General features: G+C 46.2%; 1 protein-coding gene across 1 annotated transcript; it reads right to left on the bottom strand.

Annotated features, from left to right (window-relative positions):
* Positions 1-3,375: 3,375 nt before the first annotated feature.
* On the bottom strand, positions 3,376-21,254 carry numbl (NUMB like endocytic adaptor protein). Its single transcript, XM_071513501.1, has 9 exons — positions 21,129-21,254; positions 17,231-17,305; positions 15,096-15,170; positions 10,960-11,100; positions 9,612-9,822; positions 9,172-9,441; positions 5,022-5,207; positions 4,331-4,553; positions 3,376-4,105 (listed from the first exon to the last, which is right to left on the bottom strand). The coding sequence occupies exons 1-9, from the start codon at positions 21,252-21,254 to the stop codon at positions 3,376-3,378; spliced, it is 2,037 nt and encodes a 678-aa protein (XP_071369602.1).
* Between the last annotated feature and the right edge of the window lie 237 nt (positions 21,255-21,491).

Below are 21,491 nucleotides of genomic sequence, written 5' to 3'. Positions count from 1 at the left end.
TATTATAGTCGAATTACAAAAGCTGAATGGAAAAAACATGAAGCATGGCTGACATTAATGAATAACAACAAAGACTTTCCATTGTGTTTTATTGACATTCAGGAAGCCTATTTATTCACTTCAACCCAGTTGATGGAAACGCACCTAAATCACAGTTTATTTTTTGCAACATTTCAAAAGAAAGGGAAAGAAAGGAGGTAGAGAGACAGATCGATTATAGAGACATAGGAGCACTGACAGCAGCTGAGATCTCAGGAGGCGGAGATGACAAGAGCATAAAGGTGAACGAAAAGGATAGAGAGATGAAGAGAAAGAGAAACAAAGACGAGAAGTGATGAGAGAGGAGGCGAGAACGGAAAAGAGAGAGAGAGAACCACTGTAGCTATTGTGTCCGAGAAAGAAAGACAAAAAACCCTCGCACACACACAACATGAGCAGGTGTAATATTATATTACTTTATTTATCTTTTGTACAATGTAATTATAATACAAATATGTAGGTTTAAATACAAAAATTCTGTAAATAAAGATTAAAAATAAACTCCACTGGTTTGTTTTGTTACCATCACTAAACTATGGTTTTACAATCAAGTTTATGAGGTCATTTAGTTTGCTTTAATGCGGAACACAATTAACCTACATTTATAATTTGGAGGGCGTGCAAACAAGTCCAGGGGGGAAACTACATCTTCAACGAAATAAAAGCAATCAATTTCATGAGTGACTCGGTCTTGTCTCGTAAAGAGAGGAGGGCAGAGAGAGGAATTTGGATTTGTTTCGCGGGAGAAGAAATACAGTATCGATTTGTCCGAAAAAACAAAGGAGAAAAACCTGGGCGGAGCCGAGATCGCATAAATTAGGGCCCGCGGCGCATAAATTTCCGTCCTCTTAGGAGGCGGCCAATCAGACAGGATCAAAGCCACAGGAAGATCCCCGATTGGCCAATTAAGCTGTATGGAGTTAATGAGCGGGAAACCTAATAAGTGGCAGACCAGATTCATAGAGTTGAATTCCCAAAGGAACGTAATGGCTCTGCAGGGCAGGGGCGTGTTCAGTCTGATCACCGCTCATCTGAAGAAATATAACATATAGTACAGAGCAACAACACAGCCTATAGTCTCTACGCCTCACATGGAAAAGCCCTTCTACACAGTACATTTCTACTAATGTTGCATCTTCTTGAATAGACCCAAACTTGTATGACTCATGCCACAAACTGCAAGTCAAAACACATAAAGCTTTGAAGACATTGTCGGAGTTTCGGTTAACTATATAGGGAGTTGCGCATACTTAGAATAAAAGAAAGGGCGGTAGTTATATAATATGCAACTCCTTAAATATTATCAAAATGAGTCGTTTTTGATGCAGGCTTAAAGAGGTGGGAACATGATGCTGCAACTGAAGTGGCTTGGCCTTTAGTCTTGGGTAGACATAAAGAAGATGTAAAAAAAAAAAAAAAAAAAAGAGGCTGTTTGACTAAAAATGGCTGACAATGCCCGGGTTGTGAGCTACGCCATGAATGTGTCTTTGTTGACCATATTTTCACACACTAGACCTCTCTCTTTCTCCCCACCCCCCCCTCCTGTCTCTCTCTCTTTCATCACATCTTATCTCACTTGCCTTCCTTCAGACATCCTCCGACTCATTCTTCTAAAAGGTATAACCCCATTCTCTCCTTCAGTCTCTCACATACAGCTTTTCCTTCCCCCTTTCCTTTCCTCCAACCATCTGTTCCTCTGCCATGCCATAGTTCCTGTTCGTTCGGTCACAACTCAAAACTTGGTTTTCCACCAAAGTTATGCATCAGCGTTATATCCTTTATTTCCCTCTGTTATTTTGTTGTGCGATGCCCTCCTGAAGGACTGCTCATTTCCCCCTCTCTCTTCCCTTTCACTATCAATCCTGCAGTTTGTAATAAACACAGTACTGCTGCTACTGATACAGTAGTAGTGAACACACACTCCTAATGTCTTGTATGTGATGTGACTATACCCTGTGTTTGAACTCTTCAAAGCATTTATCAATGTTGGAATGTAGTGCATCGTTGTTGTTTTTTTTCAACCAGTTACACAGTGCTGTAGAGTGTTTTTAATTTCCACTGAGTTTGTTAAAGTTCCTTGGGTTCGTCTTCTGGAGAGTTACGCTGAGTTGTGCTGTACTGTGGTCCAGACTTCAGTCCAGAGTGTCTGTGTTGGATATCCTGAAGTGATTTCTCGTGTCCCAGCGCCCTTGAAGCTGGGGCTTTAGCAACAGAAAGTGAAGCCAAAGTGAAGTCGCACTGACTCGTCTGGACTGAGCAGCGGCGGAGCGTTATACATGAGGGCTAATGGGTGGAAGAAGCATGCCACTATTTACACTTGCTCTCTCTCCTACAGGTCGCACTACATACCGCTGTACTGTCGGCCCTGGCAATTTGGTTTTCGTTACATAGTATTTCAATCGAGTGACTCGGTTTTCCCACAATGCTTTCTCCCTCTTCCCTCCGCCTCTGCTGCCCAATTGCATCTGCTGTCCGGCTGTCTGTTTCCCTCCTCTTTACAGTTCAACAAAAATAAATACAGGGGGGAAAAAACAACACGCTCCTGAAACACTGCTTTAAAAACTTGATTTTCGAAATATATATAACTTGTTAAGATCCCAAAAAATAAAATACAATAAATAATAAAATCATTTTGGCCATCAATCTCTTCTACTATTGGTCAGTAAGTCCTTTTGGGTTGGTAGGGTGGGGTCTCACATCATTGGCTAGTCCTTTTAGGTCTCCACACCTCTGCTGTGCTTGGCTAATATCAGCATCAATCCCTTTATCAGTCAAAAAATCTTCTCTGCCTCTTGGTACACCCTGTGTTATAGCCATATCCTCTAAATTCTCCATGTCCGCCAAGGAGAAAACAGCCAAAAACATCTCATGGGAGTGGAATGCATCTTAGTGGAGTTCCCTTTTAAAGAAATCACTGAACTGTGCCCCCCCCCCCCCCCCCCTGCTGCCTGCAGGGCACACATTCACAGGGACTTGGAGCAGGTAAAGTAAATCCAGAGTGGAGAAGTGAAAGCAGGGAAGAGAGGAGAAGAGGAGGAGGAGTGGAAGGGGTCAGTCCATCCTGTCTGGGTCCAGTCTAGTGAGCTAGAGACCTGATCCTCCGATGGCGGCCTAGCAATCTGCCGGCTTCCTTCCCAGCTCTCATGGGAGTGTAAAGAAAGCAATTAACTTCATTCTACCATCGACTCCTAAGAGAGCTGGTGGCAGGCTGCTAGGCTGTCACGGGTCGGACGCTGGGCTAGTTCGGGGACCTGCATCCCATTCTATGCGGAGATGCCGGAGTTAGCGCCTGGCTATCACAGGCTTTCGCTACGGCTTTGAGAGGCCAACTCTGGCTTAGAGCTCGATCTCAAACGTCTTTTGCAGATCGTTGGAAAACGGGTTGGCGGCTGCAGCCGGTGCCTTGTTCCCAGGCTGCTGAGACGCTGGTTTGGTCTCCAGCGCGGCCCACTTGGCCTCGAAACGCTCAGCTTCTTGAAAATCGCAGGCCACCGGGGCCGTTAGCTGACTGCCCTCTGGTGGCCAGCAGCTACCGCTGCCGCCATTCCCGCCACTGTTGGACGTCCCGTTCTGGAGGGCCAACGTACCGGCATTAGGCGGAGTGCTGCTGTGCGGCGGGAGGCCGTTAACGGCTGTAGATAGCGGCTGGGTGGAAGTGAACGGTGGCGTGGGAAACCCTCCGGCATGTCCGACCGCACCGGTCGCTCCAGGGAAAGAATGGTGATGGCCGACTGTTCCGAGCGGCCCCACTTTGGCTCCTCCTACGACCGAGCCCATGGCACCGCCCCCGCCGGACGAGCCGGTAGCGGTGCAGAAGACGTTGGCCACCATTTGTGATGGCGTGATGCCCACCACAGGCACGCTGGCGTTGGGGTAGGTCATACTGCTGGCCAGGCCCGGCATGTAGGTCTGCATGGGGACGAAAGCCGGCTGGACCGGCTGGCTGGCGAACATTCCGACGGGGGCCGGGGTGGTGTCGAATGCCAGGGGGAAGGGCTGCATGGAGCTCGGGAGGGAGCCTGGGGGCCCGGGGAGGGAGGGCTGGATCATGGGGGCCCCGGACATGCTAGGACCGGACATGGTGGGGATAGACATGGAGGGTAGAGACATGGGGGGACCCGACATTGGAGGGCCCGGTATAAGGGGAACCGATGATAGCGACATGGGCGGGAGGGGCATAGGGGGCTGGCCTGAGACGGAGGAGGGGCCCGACATGAGGGGGTTGGACATGGAGCCGAGGGACATGGAGACAGTGGACACCGGGGCAGCCGATATGGCCGCGTGACTGGACATGGGCTGACTGGACATGGAGGGCGGGCCCGGGATGGTGGGGATGGTGGGGCCCGGGGGAGGGGTCTGTTGCTGGGCCTTGACGGCCTTGGCCACCTCCTCCAGCCACCGCTCGGCCTCGGACGGCGTGCGCTTGTGTCCGCTCTGCATCTGCATCTGCATCGCCACGGAAATCGGAGGGGGAGAGTGGAGTGGCGGATCCGACTGCACCCAGGAAGAAGTGGCTAGAGAGAGATAGAGATAAAGGAGGAGAGGTCAACAACTTTTTCAGATTCTGGGCTCTTTTCTAGAAATTCTAGAATGCATTATTATTGGTTGACACAGGGTATAATAAAAATGAAGGAGAAGAAAAAGAACAAGAGGAAGAACAAGAAGAAGAAACACATGGAAATGTTCCCCTATTCCACTGTGTAGGTAGTTCTCTTTCCTCTATACTTAAAGAAGGAACAGATAAACACAAGAGGTAGATTGACCTACTCTACATCTACATATTGAATGTATCTATGTCAAGTGATATACATGCTGTATATAGTTTACATGTCTTACTGTACTTACACCAGGTGTATGATTCACCATGTACTGTGATCTCTGACTAACTCAGCCTCTGCACCAACGTTACCAACTCTTGTACAATTTTTATACTTGGTCCAAGCGTTAAGTCTCTGTCTCTGATCTGATTAATTCGTTCTTACCCTGCAGCGGTGCAGGCGGGGGCGGTAAGACAGGGGGCACAGTGCAGGCCGGCGGGCCGTTGGCGGAGCAGGAGGGGTTGCAAAAGAGCTCGTCCGAGGGCTTGGTGAAGGAGGTGTTGATCTGGCTGCACAGGGCGTTGATACTGCTGTCTCCCTCGCACGGCACCCCCATGTCCATCTCTGGAACTAGAAGAAAATGGAGCGAGAGAGGGGAGGGGAGGCGAGGAGAGGAGAGGAGAGGAGAGGAGAGAAAGAGGAAGAAAATATGTTTATTCATTTGTGTAACAGACCCAGTAAGCATCAAAAAGCGAAGAAACTGGAGCGGATGCAAAGTTTGAGGCTGGCAGCCGCTGACCTACAAAGCAGCAAAAAAAAAAACAAGAACCTCTTAAGACAAACATAACATTGTGTTAATCAGGACCTTCTTCTTAAGCTTCATAGTCAGTCACAAGAATGTTTCCTGTCCTAACAGAATAGTCTGGAGGCCTTAATCTGTTATGTCATGCTCCTGCTTCTTGTGGGTTACGTATTGGGAACGACTCCACAGAGGTGAATTTAGCCTAGTTTAGCCATGTTTTCAACCCAGTACATGCAACTGATCCGACCTGCGACGGATTAGGCGGCATAATGTTCCCGTCCTCTGGTTTCTCCTTTGGTGTGGACTACAGCTTTAAACCTATCCTGCACAGCCCTCGGATAAAAATAGATATAACATCTAATTCCTCGTTCCCTGTCCCCTGGTCCCTCCCTACACAACTAAGGCCTTAGAGAGAGAGACCGTGACGAATAGAAATGGAGAATCAGTGCATTGTTGAAATCTCCCCTCCCTCCTCCTCCCTTTTGATTTCCCTCCACCTCTTCTTTATCCTCCTCTCCCCCTTTGCACCATGACTTCATATTATTAATATATTAAAAAGGAAATCTGCACAGCCACCATCACACTCTCGATGGCAGCCATTCCTCTTCTACTCTGAGCATGTATTCCCATCGAGGAGTGTGGCTTAAACAATTTCTCTGCCCCCGCCACCCTCATCCCGGATCATTTTATTGTATTTCCAATCTTTTATGTACATATTTATTTGTATTCTTTGTCTTTCTCTCCGTTATTGCGGTTAATCGCATGGTGTCTGTCAGATATTTGCCTGTCTGGATGTGAATTTTATATTGAAAACTGGAATAACAAACACTGATGCTGTACAGTCTCACGGTGCATTCACACAAATGCCATGTAGGCCTAATTAACTGTCAGTTTATTTGAATGGGATCTCAGCTGTCTGGCTCCCTAGCTGATCAGCTGCCTTCATCTCTTCTATGGAGAATACAGTAATGTTAGTCTGCTGGGCTTGTTACCTAATGTTGGCAACTGAACTGTTAGCAAACATAAATTACAGCATTGGTATTAGAAGCAAGAATGTGCTTTGTTTTAATGCTAGATATGTAGTCTTATGATCATAAAAAGATTGAGCAACAGCATATACAGTATATATACATATATACATAGTTCTATATACTGTACATCCCTATTCATAGTATTCTGTTATCACCACACTGCCATCTTGGTAGGAAAATAACAGGTGATTGTAATAAATTAACAGGTGATTGTAATCAAATGACAAACACAGCCAATGAGCTGTGTGTATTGTAAAGCACCATATTGGTAGGAATTTGGAAATGCATGTGACATCATGGGAATACTGTGAATACCACAGCAGTCCATGTAAACTAACTGACAAAGAATCCAGAAGTAAAGTTTTCCCATCATGTGACATCATCAAAACTAATTTGCATGCAAATAGGATTATGGGAGATTACAATCGCAGTTAAAGTGAAGATTTATAGTTAGAGTTAATTTGTGCAAAATTACTTTTACCACACCATAATGAAGTTTCATGGCACCCAGTCATGGCACCCAGGTGTAGAGGAGTGAAGGGTAAAGTAAAAGTCAATGCATTCATTTTTACCTTGGGTGGCCTAGTGCCATACTCTACCCAATATGCTATACAAGCCCACTGCTGTATTTCTCTCTCACTCATCTCTGTGCTTTGTGTGGCTACAGGCCTTGAATTATAGCAAAGGGTGCATAGGGCAGTAGGGGCGGATGTAAGGTCGACCATTAAAGACGAACTCTCCGTTTAGTTCTGCAAAGACTGGCCTTGTGATCTGTCTCTCTCTCTGTCTCGCTCTCTCTGTCTCTCTCTGTTCTTTTCAATTTCCCATGAGGCTCAGACACACTCCAGACACTCCATATGTGCAAGGAGTAGCATGCATGGGCTGGAGTGAACATACTATGACCTTGAATGAATTGGGTACAGCTGTGTGTGTGTGTGTGTGTGTGTGTGTGTCTGTCCTTCCTCTGAGTGCAGTGACAGCTTTAAGGGCCGGCGGAAGGCTTGCTGAAGCCTCTGGCTAACCAGGACAGCTGATTGACCACACAGATCAATACACACATTGTTCAGAGAGCCGCAAGGGAGCAGGGAGGCAATGGAGTTGGCTGCTACCGCTTAGTGTGTGCATGTGTGTGTGAGAGAGAGAGACAGTTAGTGTAAGACAGAGAGACGGGGAGAGGAAGAGAGAGAGGGGATTTCAAATTGCATCAAATCTACCACCACTGGAATATATATAACCACCATGAGAGTTGGGTGTTATGGTTTAATATTCCTATCAGAGGAGTCCCGCAGTCAACTCTCTCATCTCTCCTAATGACTATAATCAGCCCTGTTAGTGAGCTCTGATCCTGTGCAACTACAGAGTGGGTGTGTCTATATGTGTGTGACTGTGTGCGTGTGTGTGCATATGCCAACCTGTAAGGGGTAAGACAGTGAATATTAATTATCCTTAGTGAAAACCCAAGGGCCCTCAGAGTCACACGGGCGCAGCCATCAGCACTGTTACTAATAGCATTAATGATAACACTTCACATAACAACCGCCTTTTATCTCCACCCTCATCTGCTGAACAGCGCGCACCTTGAGCATCAGGATTAAACCGAAGGATCGCACCTTATCTGCATCAACATATGAACATAAATACATCTGAGATGATGTGCTGAAGATTGATGCTACGATCTGATCAAACCCCTCCAGTAGCAGCTCAGTGACGCCTTGCCGCCACATTGAACAGAAAATGCAACAGCGTTTCCAATCCACGCCCACTGATGACGCAAGTGGAAAGCAGAGTCTTTGTATTGACTTCTGTATTGTTCGAAATACCACAAAAAGATTCTGATTTGCAAAGGAACAACAGAGACCAGCATGCTAATTGTTAAAGATCGTTTTTGAAGTCAAGGAAAGAAAAAAACAGTCTGCAAGAGAGACAGTGCTCTGATTTCAATGCAGATACTAGATGCATTTTAATGCCAGGTGAAAATGTGGTTAAATCATCTCTGGATGTTAATGGAAGGTGTAAAAGGCACCTCAGTTTCTGTAGCAAAGCACAGAACTCTCTTTAGGGTTAGACCGTTATATTGGTTTGAGGATCGATGGGGCCAATATTAGCCTTTTATTAAAAATCGGATAGGCCATGTCATCCACCTCCGATATGATGGAGGCTCCTCCCTGACCGCAGCTAGTGAATATGCCTTTATTGTTTTCATTTTTATTTCAGATGGCTGACCAGAGAAATCCTTCCAGTGTGGTGTGGGAGGATTCTACTCAACAGTAAAACCTGCAATGAAACCTGCCTCGCTCTGCCTTAAGGAGCTGCTAACACAGCTATAAGAAATTCATCAGTATGGCTTCCAGTGGAGAGTTTTACAATGACAGTCTCAATGCTTTTTCAGAGGCTTTTCCATGCTGTGGAGTAAAATTCTGGCAGAATACGGAATCCTTGTAATTTTTGGACATGGAACTGGTCAAATTTGAACATACTGAGTACTGGCACAAAATGTTGGCCTAGTGGCAGCTTCAGTCCAAGAGTATCAATATTGGTATTGGCCTTCAAAAACCTATAATGAGTCTAATCGTAGCTCTGTTATATGTAGTATCAATTTTCAAAACCAGTGTGACTGACAGAGAAGTGTGTTTCTGCAAAGGGGTCACCGGGGCTAGAATGGAGGTGTAGACGCTCGACCTTTGACCCAGCTAAACAGGAGCGCACAGTTCAGTTCTCCTAAGTTCATGTGTGAGTCTGAGTTCAGGACTTCTCGACTCACCGGGGTTCTTGGCCTGGAAGTCGGTCTTGCGCTGCAGCGTGGAGGGCAGGTCGTTCAGGCGGAGTGACAGCTGCCTCTTGAACGGAGAGTTTTTCTGGCTGAGGGCCGGGAATCCCCGGAACGAGCCCTGACGCACCAGCTGCTCGATGGGCGCGTGGCGGCGAGGGATGGCGTGGGGCCCGCCGGGCTCCGGGCGCTCCACGGGGGACGCCGCACCCTCGGGCGGGGAGGCGGTCCCGGGTGGCAGGGCGGGGATGGCAGAGGGCGGGTCTGGAGGAGGGGGAGGAGGACGGAGAGGGTGAGAAAGAGGAAAAAAAGGGAAGGAGGATCCATTTTCATATTATTTCTGACCGTGACGTGTTTACAACTTCCACACTTCAAAGTACGAGCTTACGAGGCAACATTTCTTCTGTGTGGACGCTTTCAAATGCCTTCCCTACCTTTCTTCTTATCCTGCAGCTTCATGATGTCGTCCCGCTCGCTGCTGCCGCCCTGCTGGCAGGAGGAGTTGATGCGGAAGGAGCCCTCGCGGACGAAGGAGGTGCGGCTGGCGTCGAAGGAGGCCGTCACGCCGCACTCCTTCTCCCGCCGCTGCTTCCTCTCCAGACAGGCGGCGAAGGCACAGCCCACCGCGTGGCTCAGTCTCTCCCCCTGGTGGAGCGGAGAGGGCAGCGACAGAAAACATGAATGTAAACTTTGCTTCTAGACAGTTCAAGTTCCAGAAAATGTGTGTCCAAGTGTGACTGTTGTGCATGTCGACGCTCAAATCAACTGCATACAATATAACCGCTGAAACAGCTCGGTTTAGGCTGCAATTACCAGCCTCAAAATCTCTTCTGCTGTCAAAACATCAACATGAGTTCACGCCCTTTTGCACGAACTGCAACCGATTCCACCCTTCTGCCCGCAATTAATTCCTACCTTCCTACTCAGCCTCCCTCCCTCTCCTCTCCCTCTCCTCCCTCCCCTCCCCCTCTCCACAGGCAGCCGTGACACCCACCGAGGCGACTCGGTTCGAGATGAGCAGATAGGGATGGAGAGATGGAGAGGCCGTGATGGAGATAGAGGCAGACAGAGCTAGATGGAGAGATAACTCCCCGGGCTCCTGTCTAATCCCCTCTCCTAATCCCGGAGGACCGTGCTGCGCTCTGTTCTGTCCGGATTAATAATCTGACTCTGGCAGTCTGGCGAGTTGATGAAACCACCTCGGCTTTGAAACCACAGCGGACCATTACGGTACTGGTTCAAGTGCTATTCTAGTTTCTACCTCTTTAAGCTCGCATGGTTGGTCAAGTGGAAACACCAGAGGCTTGGAATCATGCAAACCATAACAGCAAGTGTCTGCATCCCAGCCAACAATTAGCACAACCTGTATATTATTGCTATTATACACTTGAACAATGCAATTAATTGATTTCAACTGTATTTAATACTGCAAGTTTCTGATATCATGTATGGCAGAATGTACAGTAAACAATGCAGATTGAGGTCTTCCTAGATTGCCATTTTTGCAAGATTTCACTCTCTTTACTGTCCAGTTCTTCAATGTTCACTATAGAATAAAGCCTCACTTTTAATCATGGGCAGAGATTCACAATAGGTCACTAGTCTGCTTCTGTCAGGTCCTGAGCACTGATCAGTTTTAATAAGTCTCTGTCCAAGCTTACAGACTGAATTTCTTCACTTGGTTTCTGCACTGAGATATAAAAAAAAAAAAGTAAGTTGAAGAGCAACTGCAACACAGAGGAAACCCCTGAAGGGCGGATGGAAGGTTAATTGGCCCCTCACCGAGTCTTTGAGAGCCATGAAGCAGTGGCAGATCCACCGTCTGGTGGTGCCGTCTCGGCAGATGTAGGAGAAGGCCTTGTCATAGTTACGATCCGGAGCGCAGAAAGAAACCTTCTCTATGGTCTGGTCCACAATGAGGTCCTGAGAGAGAGAGAGGGAGGGAGGGAGAGAGAGAGAGAGAGAGACCGAGAGAGAGAGAGAAAGAGTGAAGGTCAGAGAGAATCAGATTTGACGGCTCACACAAAACAAGTCAATCAAATCGCTTCAGCAGTTAGATCGTCTCAAATCGCATTTGACACGGTTTCATTTTTCTAACCATCAGCTCAACCGATGACTGATGGGAAACATGAACACACTACTGAGCGCTCCAGCTTGCGGACCGATCCAATACTTGACACACTGCTCTCAGCCTTCGTTAACCCCATGAAACCCTACTCACCGTCACCTATTTACACATCTACCAGTGAAAGAAAAGAAAATGACTGCAGCCTAATGACACTGAAACCTCTTTTAATCTCTGGGATGTTTCCACCACTTGTCCGTCCGTCTATAAAGGGGTTATTCAGCCTGTCTCAGTGTCTATAGCGACTATAGAGGAGGCTAAGAGGGCCCCTCTCTTTCTCTATGTACATTAAGGCCCCCCCCCCCCTCCCCTCCCCTCGTTCACCCCTCTGACTCACCGAGAGAGAAAGAGTGGGAAAACAAGAGCGCAGGGGGAGAAGAACGGGAAGAAAGAGAAAGAGAGGGTTCACACACTCATCCGCGCACTTCCGCACTCCTCTCCTCCAATGTCGCGGGGAACAAAGAGAGGGGAGGATGAGGAGAAAGGAAGAAGGAGGGCGAGGAGGGGAAAGGAGAGGGGGAAAGGAGGAGAAAAGAAGGAGGGATGCGAGGATAAAGAGGTGGAAGAATAACGGGCCATTCATTGTGCGCCAATTAGTGAATGAAGGGGGCTGCTGGTACCGAGGTGAAAGGCTGGGCAGAGAGCGTGTGTGTGTGTGTGTGTGTGTGTGTGAGCATGTGTGTGTGTTTCCTGGGCAGTGGTACAGTATGTTTTGCTGCATGTTTATCTGTGTTTTGAGAAACGTGCAGTGTGTGTTGGTGTGTTTTCCAGGTTGTTCTCGTTCTGTAGGATTGTGTGGTGTGTTTTAGATGAAAGGTGCAGTGATGGTGTGTGTGTGTGTGTGTGTGATGTGTGTGTGTGTGTGTGTCTGTAAAGGTGACTCAGACTCATGTCACCGCATCACTGAAAGGAGGCACACAGCGCAGTAGGCATGTGACTCCGGGTGTCTCATCTTGGGCATTGAACAGAATAATACTTTACTGTTTCACTCCATTCATCCATTAGTTCATGAAGGTCATGTGGAGCTGCGTCTCGGATGCACACACACACACACACACACACACACACACACACATTCACAGGTTTGCAGGAAAGGCTTTGAATAGTGGTTGTGTGGGTGTTATTGGGGGGCTTCCTTGCTGATTCAAAAGATGACTGAGGAGTAAAAAGTGAGCGCTACAACCAAGTATATTTATGCTAATTATGATGCATCGAAGTACAAATGCTGAATGGGAAGGAAAAACGTTGATATCATTTCTCTAGAATTTCTAATTTCCTCATTTTTACACTCGCTTGAAGCGGAAGAGTTATTGATGAAGAAATTATGCGATGAATATCAATGAAAACTCATTTGTCAAATACATGACATAGCAGTGTTTTTGCTGTCATCCCAGATATCCCCACAATGCAGGTGTTTTTGTCTTTGGATGACTTGCCCAATATTAATCAATTCGTTGTTTTCTGATGAAGGTACATTATATGTTTAGGAAACCTATTTATTCATTTCAACGTAGCTGATGGAAACACACATAATTTGCATTTCATTTTTTCAAGAGTTTGCTAGAAATCCACTTGACATTTTGACATGAGAGGTAAAGAAGCAGTGAGGTTGGAAAGAAAAGGAGAAAGTGATTTAAATTTAGAAGGTAAACACATCAAAACTCAGTTTCTTCATGTTTGTAAGCCAATATGCATCTTTACACTCTAAATTCATAAGCATGATAATGTGCAGTATTGGACTGATGTGAAATTAGCATCTTTTCAAGAAACTGAAACTCTGGAGTTTATCCAACTTTTAATTGACCAATATACCAGTGAGAAGGAGAGAAAGTAAGGAGAGCAGTGTGGAGGAGAGGGCAGTAAGTCTGGGGGATTGGGAGAGGTGAGGTTATGTGTGTGGCCTCCATACAAAAAAAACTGAGAGAGGGGGAGTGTGGGGGGGGAGAGAGAGAGAGAGAGAGAGAGAGAGAGAGAGTGAGAGAGAGAGAGCTCTGTCTCTCTCCTCTATTCTCTGCTGCCCTTTATTCTGCTCTGCTCTCAATAGATCCACAGCTAGCTGCACTCACTATAGGAGGCCTCCCTAGCCACCAGACAGCGCTCAAGTGTGTGTGTGAGTGTGTGTGTGTGTGTGTGTGTGTGTGGTGTGTGTGTGTGTGTTGTTTTTTTTTTACTTGATCTTCCCTCCCCTAATAAGCACCTCCAGCAAGCAATCATGAGCCACGTATGTCAGGTCTGGAATTGAACACACACACACACGTACACAAATGCACATGCGTACAGACACACCTGCATACGTACACACACACACACACACACTCACACACACGGCCCAAACTAGCCTGGGAACATCAAGATAGTTGATGCATGGAGGGTCCTTCTGTTGTCAGCCTAAAGGTGACATCATCAAACTGGGCCAGACTGGGAGGTTGGAAAATCCACGAGTCAGAAAGTATTAGTGTTTATTAAAAAGAAAAATGACTACTAAACACCAAATTAGTCACTAATATCTATTATATAGCAACTACTAAAATTACAATAGTGACTAGTAACTGGCAAAGTAATGATTAGTGATTAAAAAATAAGCACTAGTGGCTAATTTTTAGTGGCTAGTGCATTTTGGGGCCCTGACCTCTGACCATAGACTGTAGAAAATAATAGACAAAGTGGCTGTGATGTCACCCGATGCCTTTCCACTGGCCTGTTTGAAGAGCAGGAAATGGGGTTTCACACCACTGCCAGGTTGTATTTCTGGAGTTTGTGCGGTAAAATAAAAGGGTAGAACAGGTGCAGCCTGCAGGAAAAGCCAGCCCACACTGCCTGAAGTGATACAGCACAGCACCATGTAGCCGGGAGCTGGTCCAATTATTTAATAAAAATCACCATAAGAGGAGACATTAGAGGAAATGAAATTAGCTATTATTGGCTTTAGATTCTACATTACTACATACTAAGACGGCCCTTGGTCCCATCGACTTTTATTGAGGCGGGTGGAGCTTCAAGTTGTTTTGCAACCAGCCAGCAGGGGCGGAGGGAGCCTCTCTCCCAGGACTTCCACATTGGCTGTAAAAGCCAAGACCAGTTTTGGCCCCTTGGCTCTGACCTCCCCGGAGCAGGGGGCCAGGAAAAAGAGAAAGCAAATTCCCCCCCGGAGATCAATAAAGTATCATGTTATTATTCAAATAAACACTTCATGGGGGTTTTGCACCCTGAGCAAGGCCAGCATATGCTGCAATGCAGCTTTTAAATCTGTGATGCCATGTATTAGATAAAAAATAAAGGCTTTGAAACTCTTTTTTCTACGAGAAGTGTGCCTTGGATTTGTTTTTCTTCATTGCTCTTCACTTGATGGGAGTATCTGGCAGTGTGTGGATTTGTGTTGTTGTTTTGTCTGTTTGTCAGATTGATGCATGTTAAAGTCTCTGTTAGAGAGATGACAAGCCAAGAGGATCAGAAGGCTTGAAGAGATATATCTGTCCTCTTTTGAGTAGTGAGCTCTTTGTTTTCTTCTTCTTCTTGCAGCCTTGGTGTATCACACAGAGAGAGTGACACGAATGTAAATGAGCCGTTTGATTGTCACAGAGGTAAGAATCTGTGGCGGCTGAAGACAGAAATCATGTAGTGGATAAAAAATACCCATGTGCTGTATCTTACATATGACTGCTTGATGCAGATTTCCCCTCTTTCAGCTTCTTGCAGAGAGTGAGTGATGAAGAGCAAACAGCAGGAGAGAGAGGGGAGGATGAAACCAGGAGAGGATGGAGGAGATAACACACACACACACACGCTCGCTTACCTTAGTTTTGTCATCCACCACCCTGAGCCCATCGGCCGACACCCACAATACTGCCTTGACTGTCTTTTTCCCACTCTGGAGAGAAAGAGATAGAGGGAGAGAGAGTTAGCAGGGAGCACTGAAGCAAACAACTTATGGAGGACACATGGATGATTTTGGTGTCTATGTTCTCATTACTTCATGGGTAAATGACCCAAAAACTTGGTGTATTCCTTTAACGTTACATATTGAATGTCTCTCCATCATTTGACGATCTCTCTTAACATTTCCGAGCGACCTCCATTCTCAGGATCAGCAAGCTCCAACCGACCGAATCAGCGGTTTTCACGACTAGCCAGGGTTACGTAAAGCACTGTCCTCGCTCTCGTCCCATTTGCCCGGTCTTGTGCAGCAGATTGGGTAGTGGTGGGCAGAGAGCGGAGAGGCGGGCAGAGGTACAAACTGTGCCAGCTGGCACTAAGAGTCATTTCTCCAGAGGAGGGCACCAGGCAGCGCTAATAACACACTCAGCATGGGCCAGGCTAAAAATACACTGGCTAAAAATTACGTGTGTGTGTGTGTGTGTGTGTGTATGTGTGTGTGAGAGCGCCCGATTGCGTGTGTGTGCATGTGAGTGCGGGTGCATAATGTATGTCGATGCATGCGTGGGCGTGCACGTGCATGTGAGTGTGCATATGTGTGTGTGTGTGTGTGTGTGTGTGTGTGTGTGTGTGTGTGCATGTGTGTATGTGAGTAAGGGAAACAGAGTGACAGACAGACAGAGAGAGCAAGAGCACCGCAGGAAATGGCTTTGAAAAGCGTAGCAAACCGATAAGGAGACGGGATTTTGCATAATCCCACCGAGGGAGAGAGAGAGAGAGAGAGAGAGTTAGATGGAAGGAAAGGGAGCGCAGAAGGAGAGGAAAACCTAAATGAGGAAGCGGAAGAGGGGAATCAAACGAAAAAAAGATAACTCCGAGAGAAAGTTTTCCGTGCTGAGAGACTGCGGTGGAAGCAGAAAGCGAGCGAGCGCTGCTAAATAAAGAGATGCGGAGATAGACCGAAGATCCCAGAGAGGTAGAGAGAGAGAGGCGGTGTTGAACCAGCAGGGAGGCTTGAGAGAGAGAGAGAGAGAGAGAGAGAGAGAGAGAGAGAGAGAGAGAAAAAATGAAAGAAAATGGTGGGGAGAGACGAGGGAGAGGGAGAGGAGGATGAACACGAGAAACAATTTCCCTGCACCTATTTACTTTGAGCTGATTTGTCATTCAGGTAGTTTTTCCAGCAAGATTTCTTTCCGACAAAGCGGTGCTTTCGTTGTGTCAGATGACACAACGAAAGCACCGCAGCCGATTCGGGGAATCGGCTGCACGCTGAATACAGCGAGCGGTGCCGCAAATTCACACGCGGCTCTAACGGGTTTGTCGGACAATCCTGTTTTTCACTCAATAGCTCAGTTTGATCCCACTTAGAGCAAGAAAAACAGTAGCTGAGCGAAGAACAGATGTGAAGATTGTGAAGAAAGCGACCGAGCCTCCTGTTTTCTACATTGTGTGTGTGTGTGTGTGTGTGTGTGTGTGTGTGTGTGTGTGTGTGTCTGACACCAGCCAGTCTGTGTCACTCTGTTCACACGCTCCCTGTCTGAATCTAGCTTCCCGGGGGTCCAAACAGCGCTTGTGTGTGTGTGTTTGTATGTATGTGTGTGTTGGCCATAATCTTATTTTCTGCTCTCTTGGGTGTAGTTAGAACAGACAGACAGAAAGACAGACGGGCAGAAAGGCAGATAGACAGGCAGACAGACAGACATATAGACGAACAGAAAGACAGATGTGGGATAAGGAGGGGCGATGTGGGAGATGGAATTGGTAAAGAAAGCTGGAGAGAAAATAACAAGCTATAATCCTGAGAGAGATGGGAGCGAGGTAACTGCAGAGCGAGTATTGAACGTGTGTGTGTGTGTGTGTGTGTGTTTGTGCCTTTGGTCGATGCTATGCTGCATGAGCATGGTGCGATGAGGTCTGTAATGAGCTCCAGCGAAGTTTGTAGATCCTTGGGGTGAGTACAACTGGCTCTATACAACAAAACGTACAGCCAATACTGCAGCAGGGGCCTGGAGCACGGTGTGTGTGTGTGTGTGTGTGTGTGTGTGTGATACTCACAACTTTGAGCTTCTTCACTGCCTCCTCGCATACATGCATCCCTCTCGACTCCTCCACCTCTACCAACCCCAGGTACTGCAGAGAGAGAGAGAGAGAGAGAGAGAGAGAGAGAGAGAGAGAGACTTTGACTTTAGATGTGCTCTAATGAAACATCTTGCAAAAACACAAAGGGCAGTGCAACAACAAACACTTTCAAAATTCACCTTTTCCCACACACACTCACCCACACACGCAATAGACGGAAGAGAGAGAGTGAGGCAGCGATAGAAAAGAAAGATGAACACCTTTAACCCACACATAGAACTGCTGATACTCACTGCACAGTGAATACACAACCCCTTCATTAACACACACACACAGACAACTGAGTCAGAACAAGAGAGAGGGACAGAGAGAAAAGTGACACGAAACCAAAAGCTTCATTAGTCCCTCTCAGTACTTGTATAAGTGCTATGAAATTGACAGGCGATTGTAAAGTGAGCAGCTAATAAGCACTCACACTGTATTTACAGCCACATGTTACCGCTGATAATGAGGACAAGAGAGAGGAAGAAGAGTATTTTACAGCCTCACGTCCCCTTTACCCGTCTGTCTCTGTCCTGCCCTGTGGCGTACGGAGAGCCCACAGGGACACAATTAAAACTCCCACAGCTCTGCTCCAGTCACAAGTCAAGTGACAGGGACAGAGGAAGTCAAGGATGCTAGTTTAAAGGAGTACACCGAGTTTACAGGAGTTTTTCAGAGATAGGCCTATTGGTCAACTTACCATGAGATCACAGACACCAAAATCAGCCATGTTTCGCTGTGAGATCGTTGGCTCCGGTGCTCCACCGGTGCTCCGGTGCTTTAGCATACACTATGTCGAGTGACAGTAGGCTCCATGCTAACACTTTAGCGTACACTATGTCGAGTGACAGTAGGCTCCATGCTAACACTTTAGCGTATTAGCGTACACTATGTCGAGTGACAGTAGGCTCCATGCTAACACTTTAGCGTACACTATGGTGAGTGATAGGCCACTGGCATTTAAGTGAGGAAACAAGAACTTGAAGCAGTTAAATGATATGTGGCCAAGTTTGGCAGATTTGTGTAGGAGATTGCTACAATTTACATGAAATATGATACAAAAATAACCTACTGTGTTAGTGAGAGTTCTATTATTGACTAGCTTCCCTGTTTCCATAGGAAGTTAAGGTGTTGCGACATGGCAGACTGTGTACAGCTAAAAATCAGTGTGCAGCGGATGAATACATGGTTGCTCACCTGAAATAGTTCCAAAAACAAACCTGGTTACATCAGCTATATTGTTTTATTTATATGATGTTTAATTTTTAAAATATGAATCTACAGGCCATATTATAAAAAAACACTGTATTTTTTTTTATTTAAGGGTCAGTCTTTTTACTTTGAATAATGCTAGTAGCCTACTATCACTCAACATAGTGTATGCTAAACTGTTAGCATGGAGCACTGGAGCAAAGGATCTACTGGGGACACATGGATGATTTTGGTGTCTAACCTTCCCAAAACCTTGCTGTATTCCTTTAAGTCAACTTTTCTGCTCAATATTGAGCTCAGAGACTGTTTTTCTCTACACTCAGGTATAGCAGTTGTATAAAGAGGCATTGATGGTGCATGAGTCACGCAAATCCATTTGGATAGATGAAAGAAAACATGAATATGGAAACAGAGAGGAAAACTAAAGAAACAATAACAGAGAGAGAGCGAGAGAGATTTTTGCACCTCTTGCTGTATGAATATCGACTGGCACTCCACTTCACTGCGCATCTCATTGCTAACTCTGTGGAGCTTTACCATCAGGACCATTTTCCATTAGCCTGCCCCAACCACTTAGGCTGTCTTTTCCTACACTCCACTCCCTTTTTTTCTCCCTCTCTCTCTCTATCTCTCTCTCTGTCTTGTCCGACTCCTTTTCTTCCATTCTCTCAATCTCCCACATTGCCCTTCCGCCCTCCCTCTCTTCGCCTCTCTTTTTCCAATCCCATATCTTTCTCCCTCTCTCATTTTATATCCCCCCCCCCAGCTCTCTGTCCCCTCGGCGTGCCCTCATCCCTCACCCTGTCATTTCCTCTCTTCGCCTTCATCCATAACTCCACCTCTTTGTCATCCCTCCCTCTCTCCCCTCCATCTCTTTCTGTCGTCGTCCCTCCAGCTCTCCGGCAAATCACTCCGGCTCTCATCGCTTGGCATACAGTACATGCTGAGACCGGAGCAAGTCATGGGTGAATTGGCCATTAATATTGCTTCTATTTACATTTACATTTTAGACATTCAGTGTCTTGCTCAAGGACACTTTGGCAGGACACAAGGATCAAACCTGTGAGGTTTCAGATTATTAGACGGTCTCTTTAATTGTAATCTTTCTACATCTAGTCATTTGCATTTGAATTAGTGTATTAGTGTAGTAGTAGTAGTGAGGTTATGGATAGTTTACATCACATTATACTTAACATTTTACTCATTTATGGTATGAGTGTAACAATAGCATAGGCTTACATTCCTTGATCGCCAATAGTGCAAGCAACCAACCAATACAAGGAGGTCAAGGGTCAAAACCACTGTGCCCTGATAATAGATGTAACGAATATTCATGTGTTCAGATTGTTTATGAGAGGCACTAGATGCAAGAGCCAGCTAGAAGCGTGGTATGCACAGGAGACATTACATACAATCCCAATCCGCATGCAGTTTATTTGAACACCTCATTTTGGGGTATATTTACATATGTTGTTGAAGAGCTGTTTGGCACATTCCTTTCCATAATTCAAATCAAAGATCTGTTGTCAACAAGAGTAAACTAAACTATTACAGTGCTAAAATACATGGAAAACTAGTGTTTAGCTGTCACATATTGTAAAAGCTTCTATCAACATCCCAGATATTTCAGCATGCAAAAATTATGGTCTAGGCAAAGCCAGTGATGGGCTGCCAGTGTTTCAATGCGGCGTACAATGCTGCAGTTATGGAACAGGCCTATAAGGTTTAAATAGGGCATCTTAGATTCCCTTATCTTGGTCTCCTTTGTGTGATGTTCACACACAACTTATGGATAGTACTAAAGCACTGAATAAATGAGGATCCAGCGCAGCTGTTATTCATACAGCGTCCTCATAGAGCACGCATTGATGTTAGGTATGATTAATGTACTGTGGTAAAGGCCTGAACCCAGAAAACTTTCATTTGCCCTTGGGTGCGGCCTCCTGATTTATTGGGTTGAGGTTCATGTTGGGGTGTAATGCTGAACTCCTTACCCAGCCAGGGAGGTTACACTTGTCCCTGGACTGTATATGTATGGCCGTCTGGTGTGTGATTAGGGTATTATATTAGGGGCCTTGCCCTGACAACAAAGTATTTCCTTTACGTACCACTTGCTGAGGTTATGCTTATGTGCTTAATATGTTCAGCAATGGTTAGGGTAGGATTTGGGTTAGGGTCCAGTATTTAGATTTATATCCAGATACAGGGATGCAGTAGACCTAAACCCACCTTTTTATTAGAAAAATAGAGTTCATCAACCTTTTTAGACTGACATACTGTAAATCTGCTATTATGCGTACTATGGTATAAATTCATAGTACCCATAATAGTAAGCTGTATCAAACTGATGTAAGTTATATGAAGATAGGGTATTTTGGGGAAAAGAAAAGCATAAATGAATGTTTTTTTCTGAAAATAAAATTGATTTTTGTTTATTATGGTGATTTCTGGCCTTATGATGATCACCAACTGGAAGTCATTGTTTGCCCACCTTTTAATTTACCGCCACATCACTGAATGAAAATAGGAAAAGTCACCCAACTCTGAACACTCGGCTGCTCGGTTAATAGTCAATTAGTGTTAGATTTATGGGCTAGGGCCCCAACAGCTCGATCCTTACCCGGACAGCGAAGTTACATTTGCCCTTGCGCACAGCCTCCTCGTCGGCCTGCCACTGGTGCGGTCTGCTGGCCTCTGGGACGTAGGTGGGCTTCTTCCTCCTCAGGCTCTGACGAAGCTTGTTCATCTCCGGGGTCACGTGCTCCCTGGTACTGGAACGGGGGACACAGAGAGGGGACGTTGGTTTAGCGGCCTGGGGGGGGGGGGGGGGGCTCTGTGAATTTTATCAGCATCGCCACCTTCACCGTCATCACTGTCATCTTTTCAGACAAAGAACCGACTCCCTGCTACGCAAAAAAACCCATATTGCATTCATCTTCTCTCCCTCTAATTAAAAGCTCATTAATTACAGGCTCGTTAAAAG

The sequence above is a fragment of the Centroberyx affinis genome, unplaced genomic scaffold (assembly GCF_046629955.1).
Source record: "Centroberyx affinis isolate AG114_WGS23_722 - 3 ecotype Tasmania unplaced genomic scaffold, CSIRO-AGI_Caff_v1 ptg007238l_1, whole genome shotgun sequence".
Taxonomy (NCBI): domain Eukaryota; kingdom Metazoa; phylum Chordata; class Actinopteri; order Beryciformes; family Berycidae; genus Centroberyx; species Centroberyx affinis.
The sequence above is the reverse complement of the archived record's forward strand: the minus strand, read 5'-3'. Positions and strand labels throughout refer to the sequence as shown.

Bases quoted from the DNA above. Each gene is read 5' to 3' on its own strand.
- numbl (XM_071513501.1), bottom strand. From the start codon at position 21,254: ATGAACAAGCTTCGTCAGAGCCTGAGGAGGAAGAAGCCCACCTACGTC. The intron at 11,101-15,095 runs GTAAGCGAGCGT...TCTCTCTCTCAG, and splicing joins TGGTGGATGACAAAACTAAG to GACCTCATTGTGGACCAGAC. The intron at 9,823-10,959 runs GTGAGGGGCCAA...CCGCTCCACCAG, and splicing joins TCATGGCTCTCAAAGACTCG to GGGGAGAGACTGAGCCACGC.